Consider the following 27,127-nt stretch of genomic DNA (forward strand, 5'->3'; position numbering starts at 1 on the left):
AAGCTCATAATTAGCTTGTTCTTTGGTGCGATCATCAATTGGTGAATTCCTAACTTCATAATTACCTTTTTCAGATGACAAGGCTCGAGATTTTTTTTCAAGTGATTTGGTAGATTGGTACTGTTGTTTGCTTTGCCTTCGTTTTCCATTGGCATTGACCAGTAGGCAAAACTTCCAAAGTTCCTGCAAGAAATGAGTATGATTTAGGGGACAACTTCCAACAGATGGAATACTTTGACCAACAAATATGTGGTGTTATTAAAGAGCTGTTAACCTTGACCTTCAGAATTGGTAGAGGATATGCTAGACAATGCAGTTCCCTCTGCACTTTGTATAGGCACGCTTAATATATCTTTTGACAGATCAGGCTTCCCCACCAATGGATCCTCGTAAGGTTCCTGAGGCTTCTCATGACAGCTAATTGAGGGGATCTCAACTTCTGAACTCAGCACCATGTCGGGCCCTCCAGAATTTGTTCTAGATCGTTCCAACTCAAGTTTCTGGTTATCAACATCATGTCTCAGCTGGTCATGAACATTTGGATCACCAGAATTGAGCATTGAGTTAACAACCGACAATTCTGGTGCCACGTTCTCTAGAATGCTTCCACTAGCCTTCTCATGTAGTTTTGCTTGGAGCTTCTGTTTGGCCTCATTCTCGATTCTCACTTGATACTCCAGGATTTCTTCAAGCCTTTTTGCATCTGTTTCAGTCTCAAGTTGACGTCTAAATTCCTCTTCCTTCTGTTTCAAGTCATTCGAGATAACAGGAAAGTGACTGCAGTATGCACATAAGCACATAAATAAAAAATAGCGATAGTAGTGAAGAGAAAGAAGGATCATGTGTGTGCCTAACTAACAAGAAAGAGAAGGGGTCCAACTCGTTTCGGTTTGTGGCTAAATCTGAACCAAACCAACATAGGTCGGTTTCACTAAATAAGAATCAGAACCAAACCAAAATGCCAATAGAACCAAACCAACCCAAACCAGACTAAGGTTGGTTTAGTTCAGTTTGGTTCTATGGGTTGCCAATATCCTATAAACTTAGTTGGAAACAACAGATTTTTATTAATAAAATAAATAAATAATAAACATAAAATTTCATATAATAAATCATTAATCTTTTCATTAAAAAAAATCATTAGTTTATCCTTAAAGAAGTCATTAAGCTATGTCCTAACTCCTAAAATAATTCATAATAAATGAATATATTTATTTTATAAGGTTCGTTTTTGGTTTGGTTTGGTTCTATACGAGTCCTGAACTGAGAACCGAACCAAATTGACCGGTTCTCCATTTTCTAAACCCAGAACCGAAACACAACTTGTTCCAAGCTGAACAAACCAGCCCAAAAATTGGTTTGGTTCAGTTCTCGGTTTGAACCGGACCAAGTTGCACCCCTAAGAAAGAGACGTACGTCTGTTCTGCAATATCTTCATTACCACCACTAGCCTGCAAAATTCAGGAAAGCATTTAGCCCCAACGTCAATGAAGTTGTATATTAAATTAACTATGCACCTAATAAAAGAACCCAACAAGACACAGACAATTACAACCTTTAAATCCTTAGCTTTTCGGTTACCCTTGTTCTTTTTCTTATTCGTTGACTTATGTCTCTGTTTTGAATGATTACCTCCTTTATTGATACTCTTTTTGTTGTCGAGCGCAAGTTCAGCTAATAATGCCTTTTCTTCAGCCTCGGCTTTCTCTGTAGCATATTTATCCGCGATTTCCTCCAAGTGTGACTGAAAAAGAGAGTTAACACTTTTTATTATTATAAGTAAATGAGAGTTAACACCAAGAACATGAAAATTTATATCCAAACAGGTGTAACCATAAAAACAAATAAAAGAAAATAGGGAATAACATGCTGACAATATAACAAATGCCAATCTGACTACACTTTGAAATACGATTGAAAACAAATAAATGTTATTTACAATTTCATCGAAATCTAAAAGCAAATATTATATGAAAAAAACTGTGATTTTTTAAAATTTTAATCAAAGGTTCACTGCAAAAATATTGCAGATCCGAATTATTTCCGTTAATTGAAATCTAAGAGAAAAACTACCATATAATTCAAACCAGACTGATTTTCCCTCAAGAATAGCAGATTTGATGAAAACTTCACCATCAAAAAAGATTTCAGTACAATGTGCGCCATTGAAGATCCTAAACTAAAAGAGTCTTAACTAAAAGATTCAAAAATTGAAGAACAACAGTCATTATGTATATGTGGGGCCACACTTATATCGACAAGCATGAAATTGAGCTTGATGAGAATCTTGGTTCAGCGCTCATTAACATTTACGCCAAGTGAGGTTGCTTAGAAGTCACAGTTCAAGCATTCGAAGGAATGGGTAAGAAGAGTGTTGACTCTTGGTCTGGCTGCAAATGAGGAAAACAGAAAAGCAATTGAACTCTTCTTGAAGATGGACGGTGAAAGCGCCCTCGATCCGCGGGGTGCACGGATCCGCTTTTGACCCTTGAGGTTTGGGAGTCGCCACTTAGTTATTGTGGTCTAGGAACCAAACTGGCTCGAACATGGATAAAAAGAACTAATCTACCATAAAAAATCTGAATTCGGGGATCAAGTTACGGGGTTGGAAGGTGTTAGGCACCAACCCCGTCCGGCTAAAGCCGATCTCTACTAACTTCCCAAGTAAATTACATTGCTAAAACCTAGAGAAAAATAAATAAAAATAAAAATTCACCTTTCCGATGGCAAGGACTTGGTTCCCTCAGATCTAACAAAAGAGCTCTTTGTACCGTGCTCCCTTGCTTCGTTCTGTCTCCGGATTTGATTTCGGATCTCATAGATCAAGGTATCTCCTTGTTTCTGAATCTGAACTCTTCAAGTTTGTTGCGGATTTAGGGGTATTTTTGGAGAGATTTTAGGTGTTTTCTAGACTAAAATTGAAGGGGGGATGTTAGGTAAGGAGTTGGGGCTCCAAAACTAGGGTTTATGGGCGGCTAGGGGAGCTTCTAGATCTACTTCTCTTAGGGTTTATGATTTGATACGAAAATAGGGTGTGAGCACCTCTATTTATAGATGTTTTTAGGGGTTGATTTGGATAGAGTTAGTGTTTAATTAGAGATATTTTAATTAGAGTTGTGTTTTAGTTTGACTTGTTTTAGGTAGAATTGTGTTTTAATTCAAATTGTTTTAGGTAGAATTATTTTTAAGTTAGAACTCTATTAGATAGAGTTATTATTTAATTAGATCTCTATTATGACTTTTAGTCTTATTTGATTGACTTTTAATGTTTTGACTTTAGTCTTAATTGCTTGACTTTTAATATCTTGACTTTAGTCTTGCTTAATTGACTTTAATTTTGACTTCAGTTTCACTTGATTGACTTTAATACCTTGACTTCAGTCTTGCTTGATTTACTTTTAATTTTTAGAGAACCCCCCTCCATTATTTCTTTAATTCTTTGGACCCCCAGATGGAGGAGTCCTTAAAAAAATATCCCACGAACCCTCAACAATTTTGCCTGAGAGTCCGATTAATCGATTTTTTAGGTTCAAAATTTTAAATTAATTTCATTAATGTTTAAATTTAATTATTTAATATTTTATTTATTAATTTCGAATTTTTTAATTATGAAAATTGTGAAATTATCGTTTTACCCCCGGAGAGGACTTTTCACGTTTCAAGTCGGTTTTTAATGTTCTAGGATGTTTTAGAATCAGTTTTTCGTAAGGAATTCAATGAGAATGTTGGTTTGTGTCATTTATGAAAATTTTTATGTGAAATGATTGTGAACTTTATGAGGGGCATTTTCGTAATTTTGTCAAATTCTGTTAAAATTGGTGAAATGATTTATTTGGTTCCGATTTGTTATTTTATGTGTTCGAGAGAGTTTTCCTAAGCGTAACGTAGACTCTAGGGTTATTTTGAGGTTAGGGGTATTTTGGTAATTTGATAATTTTTAGTGATTTTTATCGTAAAGTTTCTTTTTGGTTTGCAAGATGATGATTTCTATGTTTCTAGGGTCGTATTTTCCTAATGTAGCGTGGTTTCTAAGGTTTTGTCAGTTCGAGATACCTCATCCGGATTTCTAAAACATATCTGGTAACAAAATAAAGCAATGGAATACACATCCATCATTGGGAATCATTGCGATCGGGTTGACGAGTTGATTAATCAGGCGGGTGCAAAAATGGGGTGTCTACAGATGCCCCTCTTTTGTAGAGGGTTGAAGCAAACTAGATAGCAAATCTATTTTGGTAGATAGTGCAATATCTGAATGCCAAAGCTAGTGACAATTCATTTTGTAGCCTTATTTAGCAATTCGTCAGGGTGTTCGGATCCTTGAGGGTAAAGCTCTCCCCGAATCAAAAGGTTGTCAGGTCATCGAGCGCAGACTCTCACTGACAGTGTCAGATCCTTGAATTTTAGAAAATTCTCCTTGACTGATGTAGCAACTGTGCAAGTGTGTGGCTTAAAATCTGAGCATAAACTGAGCATAATTTGAATATAAACTGAGCATAAACTGAGCATAATTCTGAGAAAACCCTCGGCGGCATCTGAGCATAGTTCCAAGAAAACCCTTGGCGGTAACTGAGCATAGTTCCGAGAAAACCCTCGGCGGCATCTGAGCATAGTTCCGAGAAAACCCTCGGCGGTATCTGAGCATAGTTCCGAGAAAACCCTCGGCGGTAACTGAGCATAATCCAAGATAACCCTTGGCGGAAACTGAGCAAAATCCAAGATAACCCTTGGCGGCAACTGAGTAAAATTGAAGATAACCCTTGGCGGAAACTGAGCAAAACTGGCAGATAAATGAATGAATTTTGGAGAAATCTGATTAGAACGAACCGGAGAACGAATAAATCTGGAAGATAATGAATCTGGAAGAGAAATGATCGATTCCAAGAATGATTGGATCTGAAGAAGAATCTAGAGAACGAAGGAATGCCATGTCTCCTATGTGAGATCCAAAATGCTTTTGTTTGAACCTCAAGGATGTATCAAAAAGTTTTATGAATTTAAAACATGAGTTTTTATTTCTTTTGAACCTCAAAAGTTTTTTCAAAAAAAAAACTGTTATCAAGAGGGTAACCTTAAGTTTGGGGTTCCTATTATTTTTATAGGATTAACATTACTCGAAGACAAAATGCCCCTAGTTTGACAATGTACGTGACATTGAAGATAATTGAACACATCATGCAAAAATTAAAAAAAAATACCCCTAGTATAAAGGGGAAAAGTTACATTAAAGGAGAAAGAAAATGCCCTTTGTATGAAGGTTTGAAATAATTGATTACCACAAACGCAATAAAGACTCAACTTTTAATTTTGATTAATTTTATTGAAGGTTTTTGAGTCAGGCTCAAGAGTACAAAATTATTTCCTTTCGAGTGTCATCGTAGAATTCACCCTTATCCCCCTTGGTTCACTTGGGGAAGTAAACATTTTCAGATCGATCGTAGACAAGATACTTGTGGCTTTTGAGTCTATGCCGGGTTTAAGCTAAGTATTGAACTTGATTATTCGGACTTCTGATGTTTCAGCTTGGACTGCTCTCAGCTTAGGATTTTCTTCTATTTTTTCTTTATTGCTCTAATTTTTGCCTAGATCGCCTTTTCAGGTTTTCAATCTAGCGAGCTTCCTCTAACTTTTGCCTAGATCGCCTTTTCAGGTTTTCGATCTAGCGAGTTCTTCTCTTTTTTTTCTTTGCTCTGATTGTTGTCAAAATTGTCCTTTCAGATTTTCAACCTTGCGAGCTTGCCTTAATTTTTACCTAAGTATCCCTTTTCGGGTTTTCAACTTAGCAGGCTTCATCATTTTTTTATCTTTGTATTCTCCTCTGCACTTCTGGAGTTGCTGTCTGATCATGCTTTATTATCTTCCTTGACTTTTCGTACGGTACTTAGGAGGACTTTTATAGGTAGGCTTAGGACTGGGTATAAAAAAGAAAGGGATTTTGAGGCTCAAAAACCCAAATGCCTCTTGTGTGGCATTTCTTTTTAAATTATTTCTTTTTCTTCAAATTTTCTTCCCCATTTTGAAAATTTTTTCTTTTGAATTTTTTCTTGATTTTTTTTCTTCTTATTGTGTGGGGAAATAGAGATTTTTTTTATTTATTGATGTGGTTGGGCCTGAAGTAACTTCTCAGGTTGCCTACGTACCCCAAATTTTGGGATCAGACCAAAACGTAGTTCGAAACTTCCCTCCCTTAGGTTAGGTGATCAGGCTAAGAAATACAAGGCACAATATATATTTTTTTTTGAAAAGACTACAAAGGGCTGAGAAAGGAGATAATGAACTGGGTAGCAAGGAAATTGATTCGGTCAAAGATGACCTCCTTAAATGTAGTACCGTTTGATTTAGTCAAGGTTGGTTGGTTCTGATAACTCGATTCCATCATGATCTTGAAGTCTGACAGCTTTTCCTGGTAATATTTCTTTGACGATGAATGGACCTCTCCAATTTGGTTTGAACTTTCCCATAGGATCAAAAATAGGTGCCCTGTTCTCTTTGAGTACTAAATCCCCGACTTGTAAGTGACGGGCCTTGATTTTCTTGTCAAACGCACGGGCGACTCTTCTTTGATAAGCTTGCACGTGATACAACGCTCTCAGTCATTTTTCCTCGATCAAATTCAACTCTTCATACCATTGGCGAACCCAATCTGCTTCTGACAACTGACTTTCTAACAAAATCCTGAGAGATGGAATCTCCATTTCAACTGGCAAGACTGCTTCCATGCTATACACTAAGGAGTAGGGAGTAGCTCCGGTGGAAGATCGAATTGAGGTTCGATATGTCCATAATGCAAATGACAGTTTTTCTGATCAATCTCGATGTGATTGACACATTTTTCTGAGGATAGTCTTAATATTCTTATTGGCTGCTTCGACTGCTCCATTAGTCGGAGGTCGGTAAGGAGATGATTTATGGTGTGAGATTTTAAATTTTGCACACAATTTGATAACCTCAGCTTTGAAGTGCGACCCGTTATCAGAGATCAACTCTGAAGGTATCCCATATCGACTGATGATGTTCGTTTGAATAAACTTTGCAACTCGAGACGCAGTGAGGACAGCATAAGAGGCAGCTTCAACCCATTTGGTAAAATAATCGATGGCAATCAGGATGTATTCGTGCCCGTTTGATGCCTTAGGCAATATTTTACCAATAATGTCAATTCCCCAGACTGAGAATGGCCATGGTGAGGTCAGACCCACTAATTGAGATGGTGGCACATGTATCAGGTTCGCATGTATTTGGCACTTATGACAAGTTTTGACCATGTGATGACAATCTGTTTCCATCGTGGGCCAATAGTATCCTTGTCTCATAATCTTCTTGACTAACATTTTCCCACTCATGTGAGGGCCACATTCTCCTGAATGTAGTTCAATCATTATCTGTTCAGCTTGATCTTCATCAACACACGACAAGTGAATCCCATCATAAGACCTTTTGTATAAGCTTCCTGCGCACAGGATAAATTGAGACGCTAATCTTAGTAGGGTCTGTCGTTCTTTCCTCGATGCTTCTTCCGGGAATTCTTATTTTTCCAACACTTTCTTTATGTCTGTGTACCATGGCTTTCCATCGGGTAGTCGAGTAGCAATGTTGATCTGATGGCAGTATGCGGGTTTGTCTTTGACTTCAACAGTGATCGGTCTCAATTCCATGCCAGGGGGCAAATGGATCATTGAAGATAAAGTTGCTAAGGAGTCAGCAAATTTGTTATCCTCCCTTGACAAGTGCTGGAATAGGATAGCTTTAAACTTACTGACTAAGTTTAGCAAATACTCATGATAGCGTTTCAACTTTTCATCCCTAGTCTTCCATTCTTCTAATGACTGATGTATGACCAAGGCTGAATCCCCGAAAACCTCAATTTCTGTAATACCTAAGTTCAAAGCAGCTTCGAGCCCTGCGATGCACGCCTCATATTCAGCCGTGTTATTAGTGTTCGAAAAGGCTAACTTAATAGCGATAGGAAAATGACACCCTTCTGGAGATAACAAGACTGCCCCTATTCCACACCCATTTTGATTGGCCGCTCCATCAAAGTATAACTGCCATGTTTGGTTCTGCGGTTCTTCTTTAACGTGCAAGATGTTCTCATCTGGAAATTGATCGACAGGCCTTATTCCTTCTACTACGGGGTGATCTGCCAGGTATTCTGCTACAACTCTCCCCTTGATGGATTTCTGAGTAACATGCGTGATGTCAAACTCTGATAACAACAATAACCATCGTGCGGTTCTCCCTGTCAATGCCGGTTTCTCGAAAAGATACTTGAGAGGATCCATCCGAGATAACAGGATAATTGAATGAGACAGCATATAATGCCGGAGTCTCTGAGTAGCCCATACCAATGCTAAGCAGGTTTTCTCCAATGATGAATATTTTCGTTCATACTCTAACATCTTCTTACTGATGTAGTAAATGGCCCTTTCTTTGCGAGTATCTTTGTCATACTGTGCAAGCATGCATCCCATAGCTTCTTCTGTGACTGACAGATAAAGAAGAAGTGGTTCACCCGGTGTAGGTGGGACCAAAATAGGTGGATTTGAAAGATACTCCTTGACTTGGTCGAAAGCCTTTTGACATTGCTCATTCCAAACTGTTGGCTCATTCTTCTTGAGAAGTTTGAAAATAGGTTCGCAGACATTGGTGAGTTGAGCGATGAACCTGCTAACATACTGGATTCTGCCCAGAAAACCTCGAATCTGCTTTTCAGTGTCGGGCGGTGGCATCTCTTGGATAACTTTAATCTTTACAGGGTCTATTTCGATCCCTCTCTGACTGACTACAAACCCCAATAACTTTCTAGAAGTTACTCCGAATACACATTTATGTGGGTTAAGGAGGAGTTGGTATTTTTGAATCCTTATGAGAAATTTTTCTAACGCTGTAACATGCCCTAGTCGTTCTTTGGATTTGACTATCATATCATCTACATAGACTTCGACCTCTTTATGTATCATGTCATGTAGTAAAGTCATGGCTGCTCTTTGATAGGTAGCTCCAGCGTTCTTCAAACCAAAAGGCATGACCTTGTAGCAGAAGGTCCCCCACTGTGTGATGAACGACGTCTTTTGCATATCACAAGGATCCATCTTTATCTGAGCATATTTTTTCAAATTCGAACCCACTGAGCTTTACTCCCTGTTGTTCTGGTTGAATCTCAAGCAACGGCTTATCCTTAGCATCAGTATTATTTATGATCCCTACAATTTCAGCATCTCCGTGAAGAGTAATTACCAGTCCATCCTTGATAAATTTGACCTTCTGGTGTAATGTAGAAGGGATGACTTTGATCTGGTGTAACCATGGTCTCCCTAACAGTAAATTGAAAGAAGACTGGATGTCAATAACTTGAAATTCCACAGGGAATTCGGCTATGCCTGTGGACAGCCGAAGGTGCAAAATTCCCAGTACATCTCTCTTGGTGTTATCATAAGCTCTAATACCTTGATTAGTAGGTTTGAGATCTTCAGCCTTAAATCCGAGACAAGTAGCCGTTTTCAGCGGGCAAAAGTTCAGTGCACTCCCGTTATCAATCAAAACTAAAGGTACCCTCATTCCGTTACAGTCAACTGTAATGTGCAGCGGCTTAGTATGGCTTGCCCCTTCTTTTGGGAGATCTGAGTCCGAGAAGGATAGAATATTTTCCACGTAAGTTGCCCCCACTATACTGACTAGCTGATCCGGAGAAGTATTAAGGGAGACTTGGGCTGTGTTTAGTGCTTTGAGAACAGCCTCCCTATGAGCAGTAGAAGCCATGAGTAAACCCCATACTGAGATATTGGCCCCTGATTTTTTTAACTGTTTAATCACGGAGTTATCCTCTTCGATGTTTTCCTAAGTGGGATCTTTTCCTTCTTTTCTTGCTAGGGCTGCAAGATTTTCAACACAGAGTTCTTGTGGCTTAAAAACTCTTCCACCTCGAGTCATATGTCTAACTTCATCACAGAAAAGGGCGAAGGGCTCATCTTCTTCAGTCAACACGTATGGATCTTCGTTTGTTAAAGATACAGGATTTTTCAGATTCATTTGGGCCAACAGGTAACTAGTGAACGCGGGACTATCGTAACGAGGTGGGGATAAACAATAGGTATCATCCAAGGTTAAATCGAATGGTTCATAGTTTGTGGTGAAAACCTCATCAGTGAAGGCTATCCCGGCAAGGGGGTAACTGGGCGGTTTAACTTGGATTGGATGGATGAGAGAAACAGGGTCGAATGGTAATGGGGTGTGAGAAACCATATTCAGGGTTGGTGGAGGTTGATAAGCATGTAGTGGATTTGTGGTGACATTTGGTGGGCTAGGGATGGTGACCTTTTTGTTGTCAATAAGGTTTTGAATGGCATGGCGCAATGTGATACAACGATCCGTGTGATGGCCAGGATTTTGATGGAATTCACAGAACACGTTAGCATTGTGTCCAGCTGGCAAGGGATTAGGTAAAGGTCGGGGTTGGATAGGGGTAAGAAGCCCTTTTTTCATCAATTTGTGAAGCGCTACAGTGAGACTCATCCCTAGATTGGTGAACTGACGCGGAGTCCGAGGTTGACTTGGGTGAGCTTGGTTATTAGTCCAGGCTGGGGGTTGAGCTGGGGTAACTGAGGTATTGGCGATGTAAGTATGGTTGATGTTGGGTTTGGGAACATATGATTTCTTAGGCCTATTATCTGAGGGGTTAGAAAGGATCCCAGAGGCAAATGCATCCTCAAGTTGGCTTCCGGCTTGCAACAAGGATTCAAAGGTAGGGAGGTATTGGGCCACTAGGTGTTGAGCATATCCTTGAGAGAGGTTATTTAGGATAATTGCTACTTGTTCCTTCTCCGAAGGTCTATCCCACATTTGAGAAGCCTTGGCCCTCCAGCGTCCAATGAAATCAGTGAATGTCTCCCCATTTTTCTGTTTAGTTGCTTCTAAATCCCTTCTTGAAGTCTCAATCTCGGTACTGTACTTATACTGATGCCAGAAGGCCTTTGACATGTTTTCCCATGTACCCACAATAACTGGATCTTGAGACATTAACCATCGTAGTGCTGATCCCGATAGAGTTCTTTGGAACAACAATGTCATTTGTTCGTCGCTGAGCCCCATAGTGCGCATGTTGGTAACGTACACCTTAAGATGTGTTTTTGCACACCCTGTCCCACTGAACTTGTCCATTTCAGGCATCACAAACTTTTCTGACAAATGGATTCTAGGGATGCGATTCAAAGCTTCAATGCCTGCTGCGATTTCATCAATACCCTTTATACTCTTCATTGCTGACTCCAATTGAGACATCCTATTAGATAATGCCGGATTTTCATCAACATACTCTTCGTCTCCGTCGAGCTCGAAGACTTCACGTGGACGTTTCTCTTCAACCTTTTTTCCCTTTGGGTCATCTAAGGGAATTCCCATTGATTTCGAAGTCTGTTCTAACATTTTCACTTTGCCTTTTATATTGCTGATATCATTGGCAAAGGCTGCCAAGATCTTACGGATCTCTGTGAGCTCAGATTCTGAAGTCATCTCTGCTTGTTGACTTGGTACTGTGGTTCTTTCTAACCGACTGGACTTACGACTCCAACTAGGAGGTGGACGCTTGAGTTTGGGCGCAATGATAATCCTATATGACCCCATCAAAGGTAGATTTAGTCAATTTCGGTATTACCCCCTTGATAACATTTTTAAGAATCATTTTATTGACGTTTGTGCACCAATCCATTAATTAATCCATTCACACAATGAGTACTTGAAAAGAAAATAAATATTCATTCGAAAAGAAAGATAGTTTTATTGAAAACGACAAACAATATGTTCTTCTTTAAACATCTTTCAACAAATTTGTTTTGAACTATTTTTACATGGACGCTTGGCTTTGTCTTGATGGTCATCAGGATTGCTGTCAGGCTTGACCCTCTTGGCTCTAACAACTTGATATCTGAATTCTGCTGGTCCGTCTGGATACCCTAAGGTGCGCTTGTTCCAAGCTTTCTCAATGAGGTGTACTAACTTTTCAGTCAAAGGCTCGGGGGGAAAAGCTGAGGTAAGGATAACTCTGTAGGTACATCGTATTGTTCTGGGATTAGATTAGGGTGGTAAAAAGATGTTTTTTCTAAACCAATCAGACGGACATAGTATGATCCTTTGGTTCCAAGAACAGGGGGATCATTTATCCACCAAGGGCACCTAAAATCGATATGACAGGCGAGGCGAGAGTCTAACCATTTGCTCCAAGCTTTGACTGAATTGTGACGCACTAACAGGTTTCTCTTGGAAAAATGCTCTGGGCCATATTTGAGGTTTGAGGGAACCTCTACGATTTTGAGACGGTCACAAAGCCACATATAGAGTAGGTAGGGGCTTCCCTTGAAGCTTTCCCGCTCACCATTTTTTATGGCATCTAAACCTGAGAAGGTTTCAGTTAGGATGAGAGGTACTGGGTTGGCTTTCCTTGAGAGCTGAGAGGCTATATCTATGAAGGACTCAGGGATAGTTTGGCCATCACTATTGGAGGTCAGTATGTATTGAGTTAGGATTCCTAAGCACAATCGATAGTCTCTAGTGGGTCGCCAAGCTTCGGATTTTACATTGATAGGGTGACTGCGGGAACGATACGGGCCCAGTAACGGTACTAAGTTTAATCTCCCGTCATTGACTAAGACTTTGGCTTCTTCCTTGGAAATGTTTAGTCCTGTGGCGAGTTCACCAGAATATCCGATCTTCAATGAAGGCCTGACTAAGGGACCTGAAGTGGATATCCTCATGATGCCGCAATAATCCTCGTGAGTATGGCATAAATGCATGTACCTCATATGGAATATGTGAAGATAGGGGTTCCATCGCTTAGTCATAGCATGTAAGAGGTTCCAGTCTATCTCAAACTCATGGAAGAAAAGAGCACTCCTCAACATGAATCTCCCAAAATTGATCTTCTCTACAGGGTGCATTCCTATGACGGTTGTTTTGACTAACTGATCGATTGGGTTATCGCCGGCGGCTAACATCCTGGTTTGACACAAAAGGGTATTTTAGTACTCTTCCAATGGTCCATGAAAAAGATCAATTTATTTTCTTTTGGAAAAATTCATTCTTATGGAAAATATTTTCTGGAAAATGCTTCTTCTAAAGAACACTTCTTTTGGGAAATAATCTTTTTTTTAAACAGTATTTTCTTTTTCTTCTTTGAAAATTGATTTCCATTTTGATTTAAATGGCCCGGTCCATCATGATTGTTGGATCGGGATGGACTGGGTCATCATTGTAAAAGAATGGGTTCTTTATTGGGTTGGTACACCTATTTTAATTTTTGAAAATAAATTTTTGATCCTTGAGGACAATCATACACTTTGATCTCAACATTCATATCACTCACAAACATTCATCCAACAACAGGCATTCATTCAATAAACAACCCGGGAACACCCACGATAAGTTCGAGTCGTGACCTATGGGGAAGGTTTCTAGACTCTAAGCTTACTACGTGCAATGCATCTTTATCTGGCCACCCTTGCCCAAGCACACCTATATACCTTTCGATACGTGGTGACTTGGTTTGATATACCGTATAGGTGATAATCTAAAACCTCAATTCACTTCTCTGAAGCCAAAAACAGCCAGTTTGATCTCCAGTTGAGAGGTGGCGCACAATGCTGAGCAAGGGTCCACTTAAATACCTCTCGTCTAGAATAGACGTAGTCTATCCCCCTCGTACAGTAGGGTACAGCGGGGCAAGATCTTACTTAGGCACCGGTTTTGACCAAGAAGTGCAATTGATATACTTAGATTACCTTTTATACCTACGGGTACGAGTCAAGAGTTGTAGCTTTCATAAATGGTTTGGCATCCCACGAGGGGACCGACCACGTACTAATACCACGTTGGCAATCGGGACATGTGACTGTGTGGCTTAGAATAGGTCAAAGGCTCAGGTCACTCCAGCCTGGGTGCATCAACATACTTCTCAGAATCACCTGATCAGATGGTATTAATGCCCCCAGTTTGATATACCTTAAGGTACGTGACTGGAGTTGTGGGTTTCATGAATGACGTCGCATCTCAGAAGAGACCGGGCCACGCACTAGTGCCACGTTGGCTAAATGGGACGTGTAAGTGAGTAAAGCGGTAAACGTGCATGTGGTGTGTGCAAAACAGGGTGGGGTGTGCCCGAGGCCTTTTCAAGCAAATGGGCCCATGGGCCTAATCATATACATATGAAAATTTAATCAAGATCAAAACTATTTGGATCAAATTAATATTCAATCAAAGTCCACATTATTCCAATCATATAGGCAAAGATAAGCACCTTAAGCATATACTTGATACTAGCATTTAATCTCGTATTATTTTCTTATGTATTCCAATCGAAGGTTATTTTGGGGAGACCCTAATCAAATTAATATTTTCGAGGATATTGGATTGAAAATGAAATGACAATCGTTGGGCTAAGTAATTATGATGATTTTTAAGCCAATTGAGATAGGGAAAATAAAATAATGGGACATTTAAGAAACAAATTGATTTCTTTTAAAAAAAAAAAACAAATTTAGAGGAACACATTTTTTTTATAAAAACCATTAAGGATAACAAGCAAAAACAGTAAAAAAAAATTTAAAAAAAATAAAATAAAATAAAACAAAACAAAAGGCGACTTGGTATAGTAGGGTGCTGTCAACATAACAAATGGTCATTTTATAACAAGGGTGTGGCTTTAGTAAAACGAGAAATTTACTCAACATTCACACCATCTTCTCATACGGCTTTCAGCCATGTTCGTCAGGCAAAAATAGAAAAAAATTTTAAAACAGAAACAGAGACCGATTGAGCTCTTCAAACCAATCGATTTGAAATCGGTTTGGCCGATTTAATGTTCTTCGTTCATCATTAATGCTCGTAGAACTCTTTTCAGTGATGGAAGACTTGGAACCTGTCTCCTAAATCGGTTTATTGTAGCCAATGTTCTCGAACCGTTCAGGAAACAAAAAACCGAGACAAGAATTACGGCTTCCAAAGCTTCGAATTTTAGATTGTCGAAATTTAAAACAAAAACAGCCACTGTTCTAAACGCATAGACAAGATCCACCAATTCCAAATCAGATAAAGCAAATCGACAGAGAAAGGAGAAGGAAAAAAACTTTCAAACTACCATCTCGATCATGAATTCCCTCTTAGGCAATCATTGGATTCCATTACTCAAACAGATAAGCTTGAGGAGACGCAGCAAGCGTGCCGAAGATTAAGGCTGAATGGACACCAAAAGCAACAATTTCCGAGTTTTTTTTTTTACTAAGGTATGAAAAGGAGCCGATTTATGTTTCATATTTCGACCATCTTCCTTTCGAATCTTGGAGTCTCTAAACGTCTCAAAACTAGCAACTCTGAATTTTCCTTTGGTTGAAAGAAGAGAGATCGATCTTCTCCCAAAGAAATCACTTAAGCTAAGTGGATTTCGACAGGAACTAACAGTTCTAAACTTGGAATCAAGAAAAAATCAGCGACTTTGATTAAGAATAACGAATGATCGGGCTGAGATTTCAACCGATCGAACAGAGAGACATGTGCGTCCTCTCTGTTAAATGACGCTGAAATGGGGTGGATCCTTTTAAAGAAGATGATGTGCGAAAAATAATCATCCGTTTTGCTTCTTACACACCATCTAAAGCTGCTGTGAGCAGAACCCAAAAAACAACGAAATATGGGCACATAAAAAAATGATTTTTTTCACAACAGCCCTCCATATTTTGGTTGACAGCACCTTACTTTTAAAAAAAAATTTAAACTTCCCCCCAGCCCAATATCATGGTTAATGGACCCTAAAAAAAAAACTTAAAAAGGCAAAAATAACAATGAAAATAAAACAAAATAAAAGAAAAAATTTGAAAGATACATCACCTACCAACAAACTCTATTAAAAAAAATGAAAGAAACAAAAACCTACGTGATTCACTAATTATCATTCCGTCCTCAATTAAATTTCTCGATCTTCTAATTATTTAGGATCATTCTAAATACCCTTCGATTGAGCCACAAAAGTAAAGCTTGATTAAACCGTAAAAATAATATGCCAAGAAATCAAGTATTCAAAATCAAAACACATGCTCAATAATCGAAAAAAAAAAAAACGAAGATGCAAATATAATTATGAATAAACAAATAAACAAAAACAAAATAAATAAATAAAAATAAATAAAAACATTCTAGGTTATTTTAGCGATGCTCCCATACTTGGGGCTTTTCAAGTTTGATCCTCAATGTCCCCAGCGGAGTCGCCATTGAAAGCGCCCTCGATCCGCGGGGTACGCGGATTCGCTTTTGACCCTTGAGATTTGGGAGTCGCCACCTAGTTATTGTGGTCTAGGAACCAAACTGACTCTAACATGGATAAAAAGAACTAATCTACCATAAAAAATCTAAATTCGGGGATCAAGTTACGGGGTTAGAAGGTGTTAGGCACCAATCCCGCCCGGCCAAAGCCGGTCTCTACTAACTTCCCAAGTAAATTACATTGCTAAAACCTAGAGAAAAATAAATAAAAATAAAAATTCACCTTTCCGATGGCAAGGACTTGGTTCCCTCAGATCTGACAAAAGAGCTCCTTGTACCGTGCTCCCTTGCTTCGTTCTGTCTCCGGATTTGATTTCGGATCTCCTAAATCAAGGTATCTCCTTGTTTCTGAATCTGAACTCTTCAAGTTTGTTACGGATTTAGGGGTGTTTTTGGAGAGATTTTAGGTGTTTTCTAGACTAAAATTGAAGGGGGGATGTTAGGTAAGGAGTTGGGGCTCCAAAACTAGGGTTTATGGGCGGCTAGGGGAGCTTCTAGACCTACTTCTCTTAGGGTTTATGATTTAATACGAAAATAGGGTGTGAGCACCTCTATTTATAGATGTTTTTAGGGGGATTGATTTGGATAGAGTAGTGTTTTAATTAGAGATCTTTTAATTAGAGTTGTGTTTTAGTTTGACTTGTTTTAGGTAGAATTGTGTTTTAATTCAAATTGTTTTAGGTAGAATTGTGTTTTAATTCAAATTATTTTAGGTAGAATTATTTTTAAGTTAAAACTCTATTAGATAGAGTTATTATTTAATTAGATCTCTATTATGACTTTTAGTCTTATTTGATTGACTTTTAATGTTTTGACTTTAGTCTTAGCTTGACTTTTACTATATCTTGACTTTAGTCTTGCTTAATTGACTTTAATTTTGACTTCAGTCTCACTTGATTGACTTTAATACCTTGACTTCAGTCTTGCTTGATTTACTTTTAATTTTTAGAGAATCTCCCTCCATTATTTCTTTAATTCTTTGGACCCCCAAATGGAGGAGTCCTAAAAAAATATCTCACGAACCCTCAACAATTTTGCTTGAGAGTCCGATTAATCGATTTTTTAGATTCAAATTTTAAATTAATTTCATTAATGTTTAAATTTAATTATTTAATATTTTATTTATTAATTTCGAATTTTTTAATTATGAAATTACCGTTTTACCCCCGGAGAGAGGACTTTTCACGTTTCAAGTCGGTTTTTATGTTCTAGGATGTTTTAGAATCGGTTTTTCGTAAGGAATTCAATGAGAATGTTGGTTTGTATCATTTATGAAAATTTTTATGTGAAATGATTGTGAACTTTATGAGGGGCATTTTTTGTAATTTCGTCAAATTCTGTTAAAATTGGTGAAATGATTTATTTGGTTTCGATTTGTTATTTATGTGTTTAAGAGAGTTTTCCTAAGCGTAACGTAGGCTCTAGGGTTGTTTTGAGGTTAGGGGTATTTTGGTAATTTGGTAATTTTTTAGTGATTTTTATCGTTGGGTGAAGTTTTTTTTTGGTTTGCAAGATGATGATTTCTATGTTTCTAGGGTCGTATTTTTCCTAACGTAGCGTGGTTTCTAAGGTTTTGTCAGTTCGAGATACCTCATCCGGATTTCTGAAACATATCTGGTAACAAAATAAAGCAATGGAATACACATCCATCATTGGGAATCATTGCGATCGGGTTGACGCGATCATAGTTGAGGGGGTTGATAATCAGGGGGTGCAAAAAGAGGTGTCTACAGACGGTATGATTTTTCAGCCCAACGCAGTAGCGCTTATTAATGTGTTCTGAATGCTTGCAGTCTGGAGGATTGGTTGAAGATGGTATTAGGTATTTCTCTATGGGTGCTTGGTTGATCTGTTTGGCCATGGGTCTATTTGACAGGGCAAAGGAGATCATGAGAACAATGCCGATGAAACCTGATGTGGTTATTTGGAATGCTTTATTGTTTTCTTGTAGAACCCATAGACATCTTGAAATGGATGATCGTGCAAACTATGTCCTGTTTCCAACATATACACAATGGCTGATAAATGGGATAGGTTCATAAATCAGGTAAAAATACCATTATATACCTGCAAGAATGACTTCAGAAGAGGCAATATAATTGCCTGATAATCATGGGCAGAACAAGACCAAAGCTTTGACTCCAATGCCCAGATAGCAGTGACAGAGTGAAAGATCTTTGCATCAATTTTGCTGAGCTACAAGAATGAATACAATGTCATTAAAATAAGATGGCATGGATCACAAGTCATGGTTTAGCAGGTAAAACTACCAACAGACCCACCTCTACAGAGAACCAATCCTTGTGTCTCAGAAATGCTGCTTCTACGCAAGTGTCCGCTTGATACAGCAAGTCCTGCATTCTCCAATCCTCATCTTTGCCAGTCAAAGATTCCTCATATCCAAATTGTGTGACTTTCAGACCTTGTGCCTCATTGAGAACATTTGATACAGCTTCAAACTCATTCTTCTCTCAACAAGCTCTTCTTTGTGCTTCTGGAGGACTACCTCGTAACTTTGAGAAACAAATTCGGTAGCTTTCACCCTTTCTTTACACTCTCTGAGATAGAGTTTCTCACTACCTCCAAAGCTATTTCACAGTTCAGTTGCTCACATTTTCTCTCACTTAAGCTCTGTATGAGGGAATTTCTTCATTGATCTTTTGCCAGAATTTCCATTCTACAACGTATTTTATTGTCCCTCAGACATTTCCATAAGCCAGTTGTTCCGACTCGTAGGACCTTCTAATATCCAGGCTAACACTGCCTCACAATGAGCACTATCGTCCAAAAGGAAACATAAAGAACTGCCACAAAGATGATCCCCTCTTTGATTTCAGATTCCTGAGTAAAACTGTGTGTCTCATCATCTATGATGCTATCCTTCTCTCTTACTAACCCACAATAATCAGAAAGTTCTAAAATTTGAGGATTTTTTTAGCTGTGAAGGTGACAAGAAGCATAAGCCGAACAGTGTTTTTCCAAGATAATGCAAAGAAACCCGTGAACCAATGTGAGGGATACATTGTATCTGTCATGGAGAATTGTATCACATTAGTAATATGGCTCTCAGTAAGATATTTATGTTTCAGAAGCAAATGAAGCATAATTTGAACCTTTTCAAGGAGTTCCATACGCTCAGAAACATCAGAAAGTGGCCAATAACATCCAAAATAAGATACCTTCCCCTTATCGGGAGAAGACTCTGATGTATCTTTTGATCCTTCAAGAATTCTTAATGCAATAGAAATATCTATTGGAAGCCATTTACCATTGTGAATCATGGAAACCCAATTATTTCCAACTTTTTCAGGAAAAAATTGTTCATGCATGATTTTAGGCTTGATTAGTGCTGTAGAATATTTCCAGATTTCTTGTGATATTGACTTTTATGTTGCCTTTGTGTCACCTTCCTTAATACGCCCCCGCAAAATTGAGCTTCCATCGGTAAGACCAATTTTGGATCTTAAATATTCTGTACGTTCCCGGGACAATGGCTTGGTCAGCAAATCCGCCAATTGATCTTGAGTATGTACATGACTCACATTAAGTGTACCGTTCTGAACTTGGTCACGCACAAAGTGAAGATCTATTTGGATGTGCTTCATTCGTGAGTGTTGAACTGGATTGAAACTAAGATGAGTTGCTCCAAGATTATCACATAGAAGAGAAGGTGGATGCTTTAATGAAAATCCAAGTTCTTGAAAAAGTGCAAGTAACCACATAGTTTCCGATGCTGCATTAGCCAGGGCTCGGTATTCAGCTTCCGTAGTTGAGCGTGCTACTGCTCTCTGTTTTTTTGATCTCCATGAGATTGGATTGCAGCCTAGGAATGTGATGTATGCCGATGTAGAGGTTCTATCATCAATGTTTCCAGCCCAGTCAGCATCACTATATGTTGTTAAACATGGTGCTGCTGATTTCTTTATGTGGATGCCGTGGAATATTGTTTTCTTGAGATATCGAAGGAGTCTTTTAGCGGCTGTCCAATGTGTGACCGTTGGCTTGTGCATAAATTGGGACAACTTGTTTACTGCAAAAGAGATGTCCGGACGGGTTAAGGTTAGGTATTGTAAACTGCCAATGACTCGCCTATACTCTGTGCTGTCTACTGCAGTTGTTCCATCCACCAATTGAAGTGATTGACTTGTTGACAGTAGTGTAGAGACATCCTTCGCTCCAACCATGTTTGCATTCTCCAAAATGTCACGAACATATTTATGTTGTGAGAGAAATAATCCTGCATGAGTTGGTATTACTTTCACTCCAAGAAAGAAATGTAGTGAGCCCATATCTTTCAAGGAAAACTGTTCACTAAGTTTGTTAACAACATGAGTTACAAATTTGTTTTCATTTCCCGTGATGATTAAATCATCGACATAGACTAGGAAATAGCATATAATGGAGTCATGTTGATAAACAAATAATGAAGAATCGGCTTTAGAATTGTGAAACCCAAGCTGTAGTAAGGCATTTCTTAAAGCTGAATACCAAGCCCGCGGGGCTTGTTTGAGGCCATAAATTGCTTTCTTCAATCTGCACACATGATCAATTTTGGAAAAATCTTTGAAACCTGGAGGTTGCATCATGTAAACAGTTTCAGTCAATTTTCCATGTAAGAAAGCATTGTTTACATCCATTTGTTTCAAATCCCACCCATTCATGACGGCAATCCTGAGCACTGTCCGTATTGTGGCTGGTTTAACAATGGGGCTAAATGTTTCTTTATAATCAACTCCAGGTCGTTGGTTATACCCCTTTGCAACAAGTCGGGCTTTGAATCTTTCTATTGATCCATCTGCTTTTCGTTTGACTCGAAACACCCATTTACAGCCCACTGGTTTGTAATTTGTGGGTGGGGGAACTAAATCCCATGTGCCATGTCGCATAAGGGTTGTTAACTCACTGGACATGGCGTCACGCCATTCAGGATGAGATACGGCTTGGCTCACACATGTTGGTTCTAGAGGTAATGGAAGGAGATGTTTTGAGACAGTGTGCAATTGTTTGGGTTTAAAGATATTGTTCATGGCCCGTGTGGTCATGGGATGGATTCGGGTTGGGTGACTTTCATGTTGCACAGGACACATTGAATCAGAGATAGAAATGGATGCAGGTTGAGGTGAGACTGATGTATTCGGTGCACCAACGTTTAAATCAGAATTCATATTTGATAAATTGGAATTTAAATTTTCTGCACCTAGCGTTTCATGTGATTCACCGAAAACAAGAGTAGAGAAAGAGGGGTTGTTACCTGGAGGTGGCGTAGTAACGATGACTTCATTTTCCGATCTCGTTGGTGGCTGCGATGATTGACCCAATAGAGGAGATTGCATGGGAACTGATGGAACAACAAGGAAAAGGTTGGGGAACGGGTTCTGTAAAGGAGATGAGAAATGAGAGTGACTATTTCCAGATATGATCTCATTCGGTATTGGGCCGTGTATGGTACTTGTTGACAATGGGCTTTTTGTTTCATCAAAAGTCACATGTCTAGATATGTAGAGCCGATGTGTGGATGGATCCATGCATTTATATGCATTCTGTGTTAGCGAGTATCCTATAAAAATGCATGGTATAGACTTTGCTTGTAATTTGTGAGTGTTATATGGCCTTGTGAGGGGATAACATAGACATCCAAATTTTCTCAATTTGAGATAATTTGGTTTTTGACCAAAAAGGGCCTCAAAAGGAGACCTATTTTGGAGAAGTGGAGTTGGTTGACGATTTATGAGATAGCTAGCGGTTTGAAAAGCATGGGGCCAATAAGAGAGGGGTAAAGAAGCATCATGAAGTAGGGTGAGACCCGTTTCCACAAGATGGCGATGACGCCGTTCAGAAACACCATTTTGTTGTGGGGTGTGGGGTGCAGTAGTATAGTGGCTTATACCATTTTCAGACAAGTATTTGCTTAATTTTAGAAATTCTCCACCATTGTCTGAATACAAACTTTTTATTTTGGACTTAAACCTTGTTTCAACAAGTTTTTTGAATCGAGGAAAAATGCTATAAACAAGTGATTTTGTAGGCATTGGATAAAACCACATGTATTTGGTATAATGATCCACAAATATTATATAATAGCGTGAGCCATCTAGACCAGTGATATAAGCGGGTCCCCACACATCAGTGTATATAATTTCAAGTGGAGAATGACTTTGAAAGCTTGTAGAACGAAATGGTTGTTGATGTGCTTTATTTATTGAGCAAGAAGTACATGAAGAAGATAGCTTATTTGTGGTAAGCGGAAGAGAAAAGGAATTAACAAGGTTTTGAACAACTTTAATCGATGGGTGTCCAAGACGCTTGTGCCACACATCGATTGAGGTCCGTTCATGCACATTAGCAACCATTTTTTGAGTTGGAGAAGCCACCATTGAGTTCGGAAATATGTAGACACCATTCTCACACGCACCTCTTAGAAGTATCGCCCCTGTGACTCGTTCCTTCACAAGAAAATGAAATGGGTGAAACTTAAGAAAAACATCATTCTGTTTTGTAAAGTGATGAACTGAAATGAGGTTCTTGTGAATATTTGGAACACATAAAGTATCATGTAAATGGAAAAAAATTTTCGATGTGGGTAAGGTTAAAGAACCAATATGTGTAACCGCCAAACCTGTACCATCACCAAGAATAACTTCATCAGTGCCATCATATTCAGAATGAATGGATAAATTTTGTAGATCACCAGTGATATTATGAGAAGCTGCAGAGTCAATGAGCCATTTGTTTTCTTGTGCATCAGATGTTGCTACACAGTTAACAGTCATTTCATGAGACTGTATTTGTGGACAGGACTTAGCTATGTGGCCCACTTGGTCACAAAATTGGCATTTGGGTTGAAATCTCCGTTGATTTGAGTTGGAGCGACCCGAGTTGTTGTTGCGTCTTTGGTCTCGAGGTGGGCCATTTGGAGATCGAGATTGGTTTTGTTGATGTGAAGGGGCGGTTGCTTTGTTATTTCCCCTTTGCTGTTGAGTTCTAAAGAACCCAGGTCGACGACTAGTAAAGTTCGCAGCAACCACAAGTTGCTGTGTAGCAACTTCCATTCTTCTCAAGTAGTTTTCATGTCCAACAAGTAAGTCATGGAGTTCTTCAAAGGCAAGTGATTTTTCCCTTGTTCGAATAGGTGCAGCAATCTCTCGAAATTCAGGACCCAACCCATTTAGAACATATAGGGTTAAGTCATCGTCGGAGATTGGGTGATCGATGAGAGCAATCTCATCAGCCAATCCTTTAACGACATGAAGATACTCTGGGATTGGTCGATTTCCACACTGGATCAAGGTTAGTTCTTCCTTGAGTTGCATTGCCCTTGTACGCGATCTGCTTGCATACATAGTTGATAATTTTTTCCATGCCTCATGAGAGGTTTTGGCTGTGGCAATGAGTAGCGTGATGGTAGGTGATGTAGAGGCAAGAATAACGCTGAGAATTAGCTTGTCTTGCCGAACCCAATGATTTCTCTTAGAGATAGACAGTGGGGTTCCATCGGAGGAGGGACATTGCAATTCTCCATTGACATAATCCATTAGATCATAGCCAATTAGGAGTGCCTCAAATTGAGCACACCATTGGGGAAATGTTGAGGGTGTGAGTTTCTCATTAATCTGAGCTGTAATGTTGAAAACAACAAGAGGAGTTTCAGAGGAAGAGATCAGTTGATTTGCGGAAGACATTTGTGAAAAAGGGATCAAATTCTCGTTAGAGATAGGGACTCCTGATACCATATAGAATAGTAAAAGTATCAAGTGCTCACAATGGAAAATTTCAGCACACTTTCTTATTGATATCTTGAGTACATTTTTATACAGCCTTATAAATCTATCTTAGGAAATATACTACTATCAAAACTGACATATACACTTCAGTTACAGAATCTACTTAATTAAATGCACATCAATGCATCAGTTACAAATCTCAAAACAGAGAATTGTTCATGCATGATTTTAGGCTTGATTAGTGCTGTAGAATATTTCCAGATTTCTTGTGATATTGACTTTTATGTTGCCTTTGTGTCACCTTCCTTAATACGGTGGAACTTTTTCGTGCTCCCTTAGAACATGCTTTATAAGTGAATCATAATCGGTAAATATCTCATTGCAGTTTGGGCAAGCCCAGAATTGCCAATTCCCATTGGCCTTGCCAAAAGATACAGCTTCTGACAGAACTCTCATCTCCAATCCATCCTTGAAATAGGCCTCGAGATCGTGAACACTCACTTTGAGCAAACTTTGCTTCTTATCAAGAATCAAAGTGTCCCAATATGATAGAATCCGATTCCTCTTCACCACCACCGAGGGTCAATCTTTTTGCTCACTCGGTAATTCTCCTCCTTGTCATCCTTTGATTGGGGCAAAGTAGATTTCTGCTGCTGTTGCAAGATTCTTGCAGCAGTGACACGAACCTCAATCTCCTTCCTACACTCTTCCTCTGTCTTGTTTGATTTCTTGCTCTTATTACGCAACTCAACTTCTGATATCTTTTTGGTGGGAACCGAAATCTCATTCTTATGCTCAACCTCAATTGAGTCTTTCCATATCTGTTTCATGGTAACCAACCCAACCTTCTCCCCAACAGTTTTAGTCCGAAGTTTCTTCATCCAAATCGATATCAAAGCAATGTTGGATCTTTGAATAATCAAATGAAGGTTCTGCTTCATATTATGTGCTACACCAGTCTCTGGTATGGAATTTTGAATTGATAATGCCCGACGACATTCTTGAACAACCTCTTCACACCCTTTACAATCATTTGAAGCAAAGTAGAGTTGACTAGTGTAGAAGTGAACATAATCGATGCAATTTGGAAACAATGAAACCACTTTTCTTGCAGATTCGATTGTATCCTTCAGATGTATTTCTTTCTCATTAAGATCATTAACTAGGGTTGCAATTTTAAAAGAAATTAAACCGTTCATATGGTGGATAACAGCTGAGGTCGTGTTGCAGAGATTCAATTCCTCAATGAGATTTAGGGCATTGGTGTTGTTTTCCTGTTGAACAGAGGTTAGGGTTTCCTCGCAATCGAGTTCAATCGAAGTGTCAGATTGATCAAAATCACCAGATTGAGTGAGATTTTGCTTCCGCTCATCTTCTATGGAGGCAGAAGCCCTAGCAGCAGAACCTCGCTCCTTAGGCTCCATTGATGGTCAAATTGATCCACAAATGCAGACGTATTAGCAAGATTAACAGAGAGATTCAAACAAGAAGGAAAAAAATTGCAATCGATCAATCATTCTCTCTCTCTCTATCTCTCTCTCTGAGCTAACAACAGTGGCGGAGATTTTTCTCTGTATTTCTCTGTTTTATTTTCTTGGTTTTTGAATTCTTGATGAGGCGATTTTTTAAATTTAAATATCTTTGTGAGAGTGAAGGCGGGTGAATGGTTTTTGAAGAACCCGATTTGGCCTCGACCGGGTTGAACCGAAAGAAACTCGTTTAAACCGGCCGAGTTGATTCCTCTAAAACCAATGAAGTGCAACTGTGCAAGTAAAAACGGGATGTGATATTATCACACCATTAATCAATGACAAAACTTGAACTTAACTCTCTCCTCTTTTTCTCAATTTTTAATCTTTATCCACCCATTAAACAAGTCGCTCGACATAATTTAACGGGAAAATTACTTAAAGGACTCTCACGGAAGGGTTTCTTTCTATGATCCTTAAGTTTTGTTGGGTAGCTTAATATGACATTTAATAAACTTTTTTCTTTCTAAATGATCCTTATTGTTGATTTTACAAATTTTATTGTCGAATTTGACACTTTTTATTTAGTGTCGAGTTCAAAAATTTTGCTATCAAGTTCACACACTTTTATTTATTGTCGAACTTAACATTTTTACATTATTGTCAAGTTCATCACTTTTAAATAAAAAGTGGTGAACTCAACCCTAGTAAAATCCACTTATTTTCAATTTTCGAGTTTTTTGACAAAAATACATGGAAAGATCAACTAAAAACTTGAGATAACATCTTGTTTAGATGATTTCAACTCAAAAGAACCATTCTTGATCGATTTTCATTAAAAAAACTGAGAAAAAAAATGAAAAATCCTTAATTTTTTTACATACATCTTCAAAATAGTTGTGAAAAAACTCTTGAAAATGACTTATTCTTTTTTTTTTAAATCCTTTATGACGTAATGGAGTCTTTGAAACTTGATTGAGATATCAAAAATTCAATTTTGGATGAAAACAATTAATTTGAACAGTTAGGACATTCAATCATGAGAAATGTAGGAGATGAGGTCCATGGACCATTTAGAAAGAAAAAAAGTTGCAAAATGTCTTGTCAAGCAACTACTTAAAACTTAGGGACTAATTAGAAAGAAAACCCTTCAGCGAGGGTCTTTTAAGTAATTTTGTCTAATTTTATTGTCTTTTCTCTTCTCACGCTTTTCAATAATACTTATAATTTTATCACTTTTATAAATACCCCTCCAATTTTATCAAAAATAGTAACTAAAGGGGTATAATTGAAAAAAAATGATAAAAGTAGGGGTATGAGAGGAAAGACAATAAAGTTGGAAGGATGAAGAAAAAAAAATCAATATAGTGGGACTCACATAAAGGGATGAATGAGATGTTTATCCTCGTAACTATAGTAACAATGGGCCTTACAATTGCATTTTATAATATAAATATTTGTTTTCTTATATGAAAATACCACTACTCAATGCTATTGCAAAATATCACTTCTCCTCTAAAGTTCACCTTTTAAAGGAAAATTACTCAGAGAACCCTAATAGAGGGATTTCTTTCTAATTAATCCCTAAATTTTAGGACTTTTCTTAATAGTCCATTTAGTTAAACTTTTCTTCCT

At 38.4% G+C, this 27,127-nt stretch overlaps 2 protein-coding genes across 3 annotated transcripts in view; both read right to left on the reverse strand.

The window, feature by feature from the left end:
- LOC147405693 (uncharacterized) overlaps positions 1-27,127 on the reverse strand; it is a 68,391-nt gene that overhangs the window by 14,783 nt on the left and 26,481 nt on the right. The window lies entirely within an intron of this gene.
- LOC147405694 (uncharacterized) lies at positions 270-25,546 on the reverse strand. Its single transcript, XM_086432910.1, has 5 exons — positions 24,710-25,546; positions 1,556-1,744; positions 1,383-1,451; positions 1,254-1,333; positions 270-777 (listed from the first exon to the last, which is right to left on the reverse strand). The coding sequence occupies exons 1-5, from the start codon at positions 25,445-25,447 to the stop codon at positions 270-272; spliced, it is 1,584 nt and encodes a 527-aa protein (XP_086289036.1). The 5' UTR covers positions 25,448-25,546.

Source organism: Akebia trifoliata, chromosome 3 (genome assembly GCF_017979445.1).
Source record: "Akebia trifoliata isolate Shusen 1 chromosome 3, ASM1797944v1, whole genome shotgun sequence".
Classification (NCBI taxonomy): Eukaryota; Viridiplantae; Streptophyta; class Magnoliopsida; order Ranunculales; family Lardizabalaceae; genus Akebia; species Akebia trifoliata.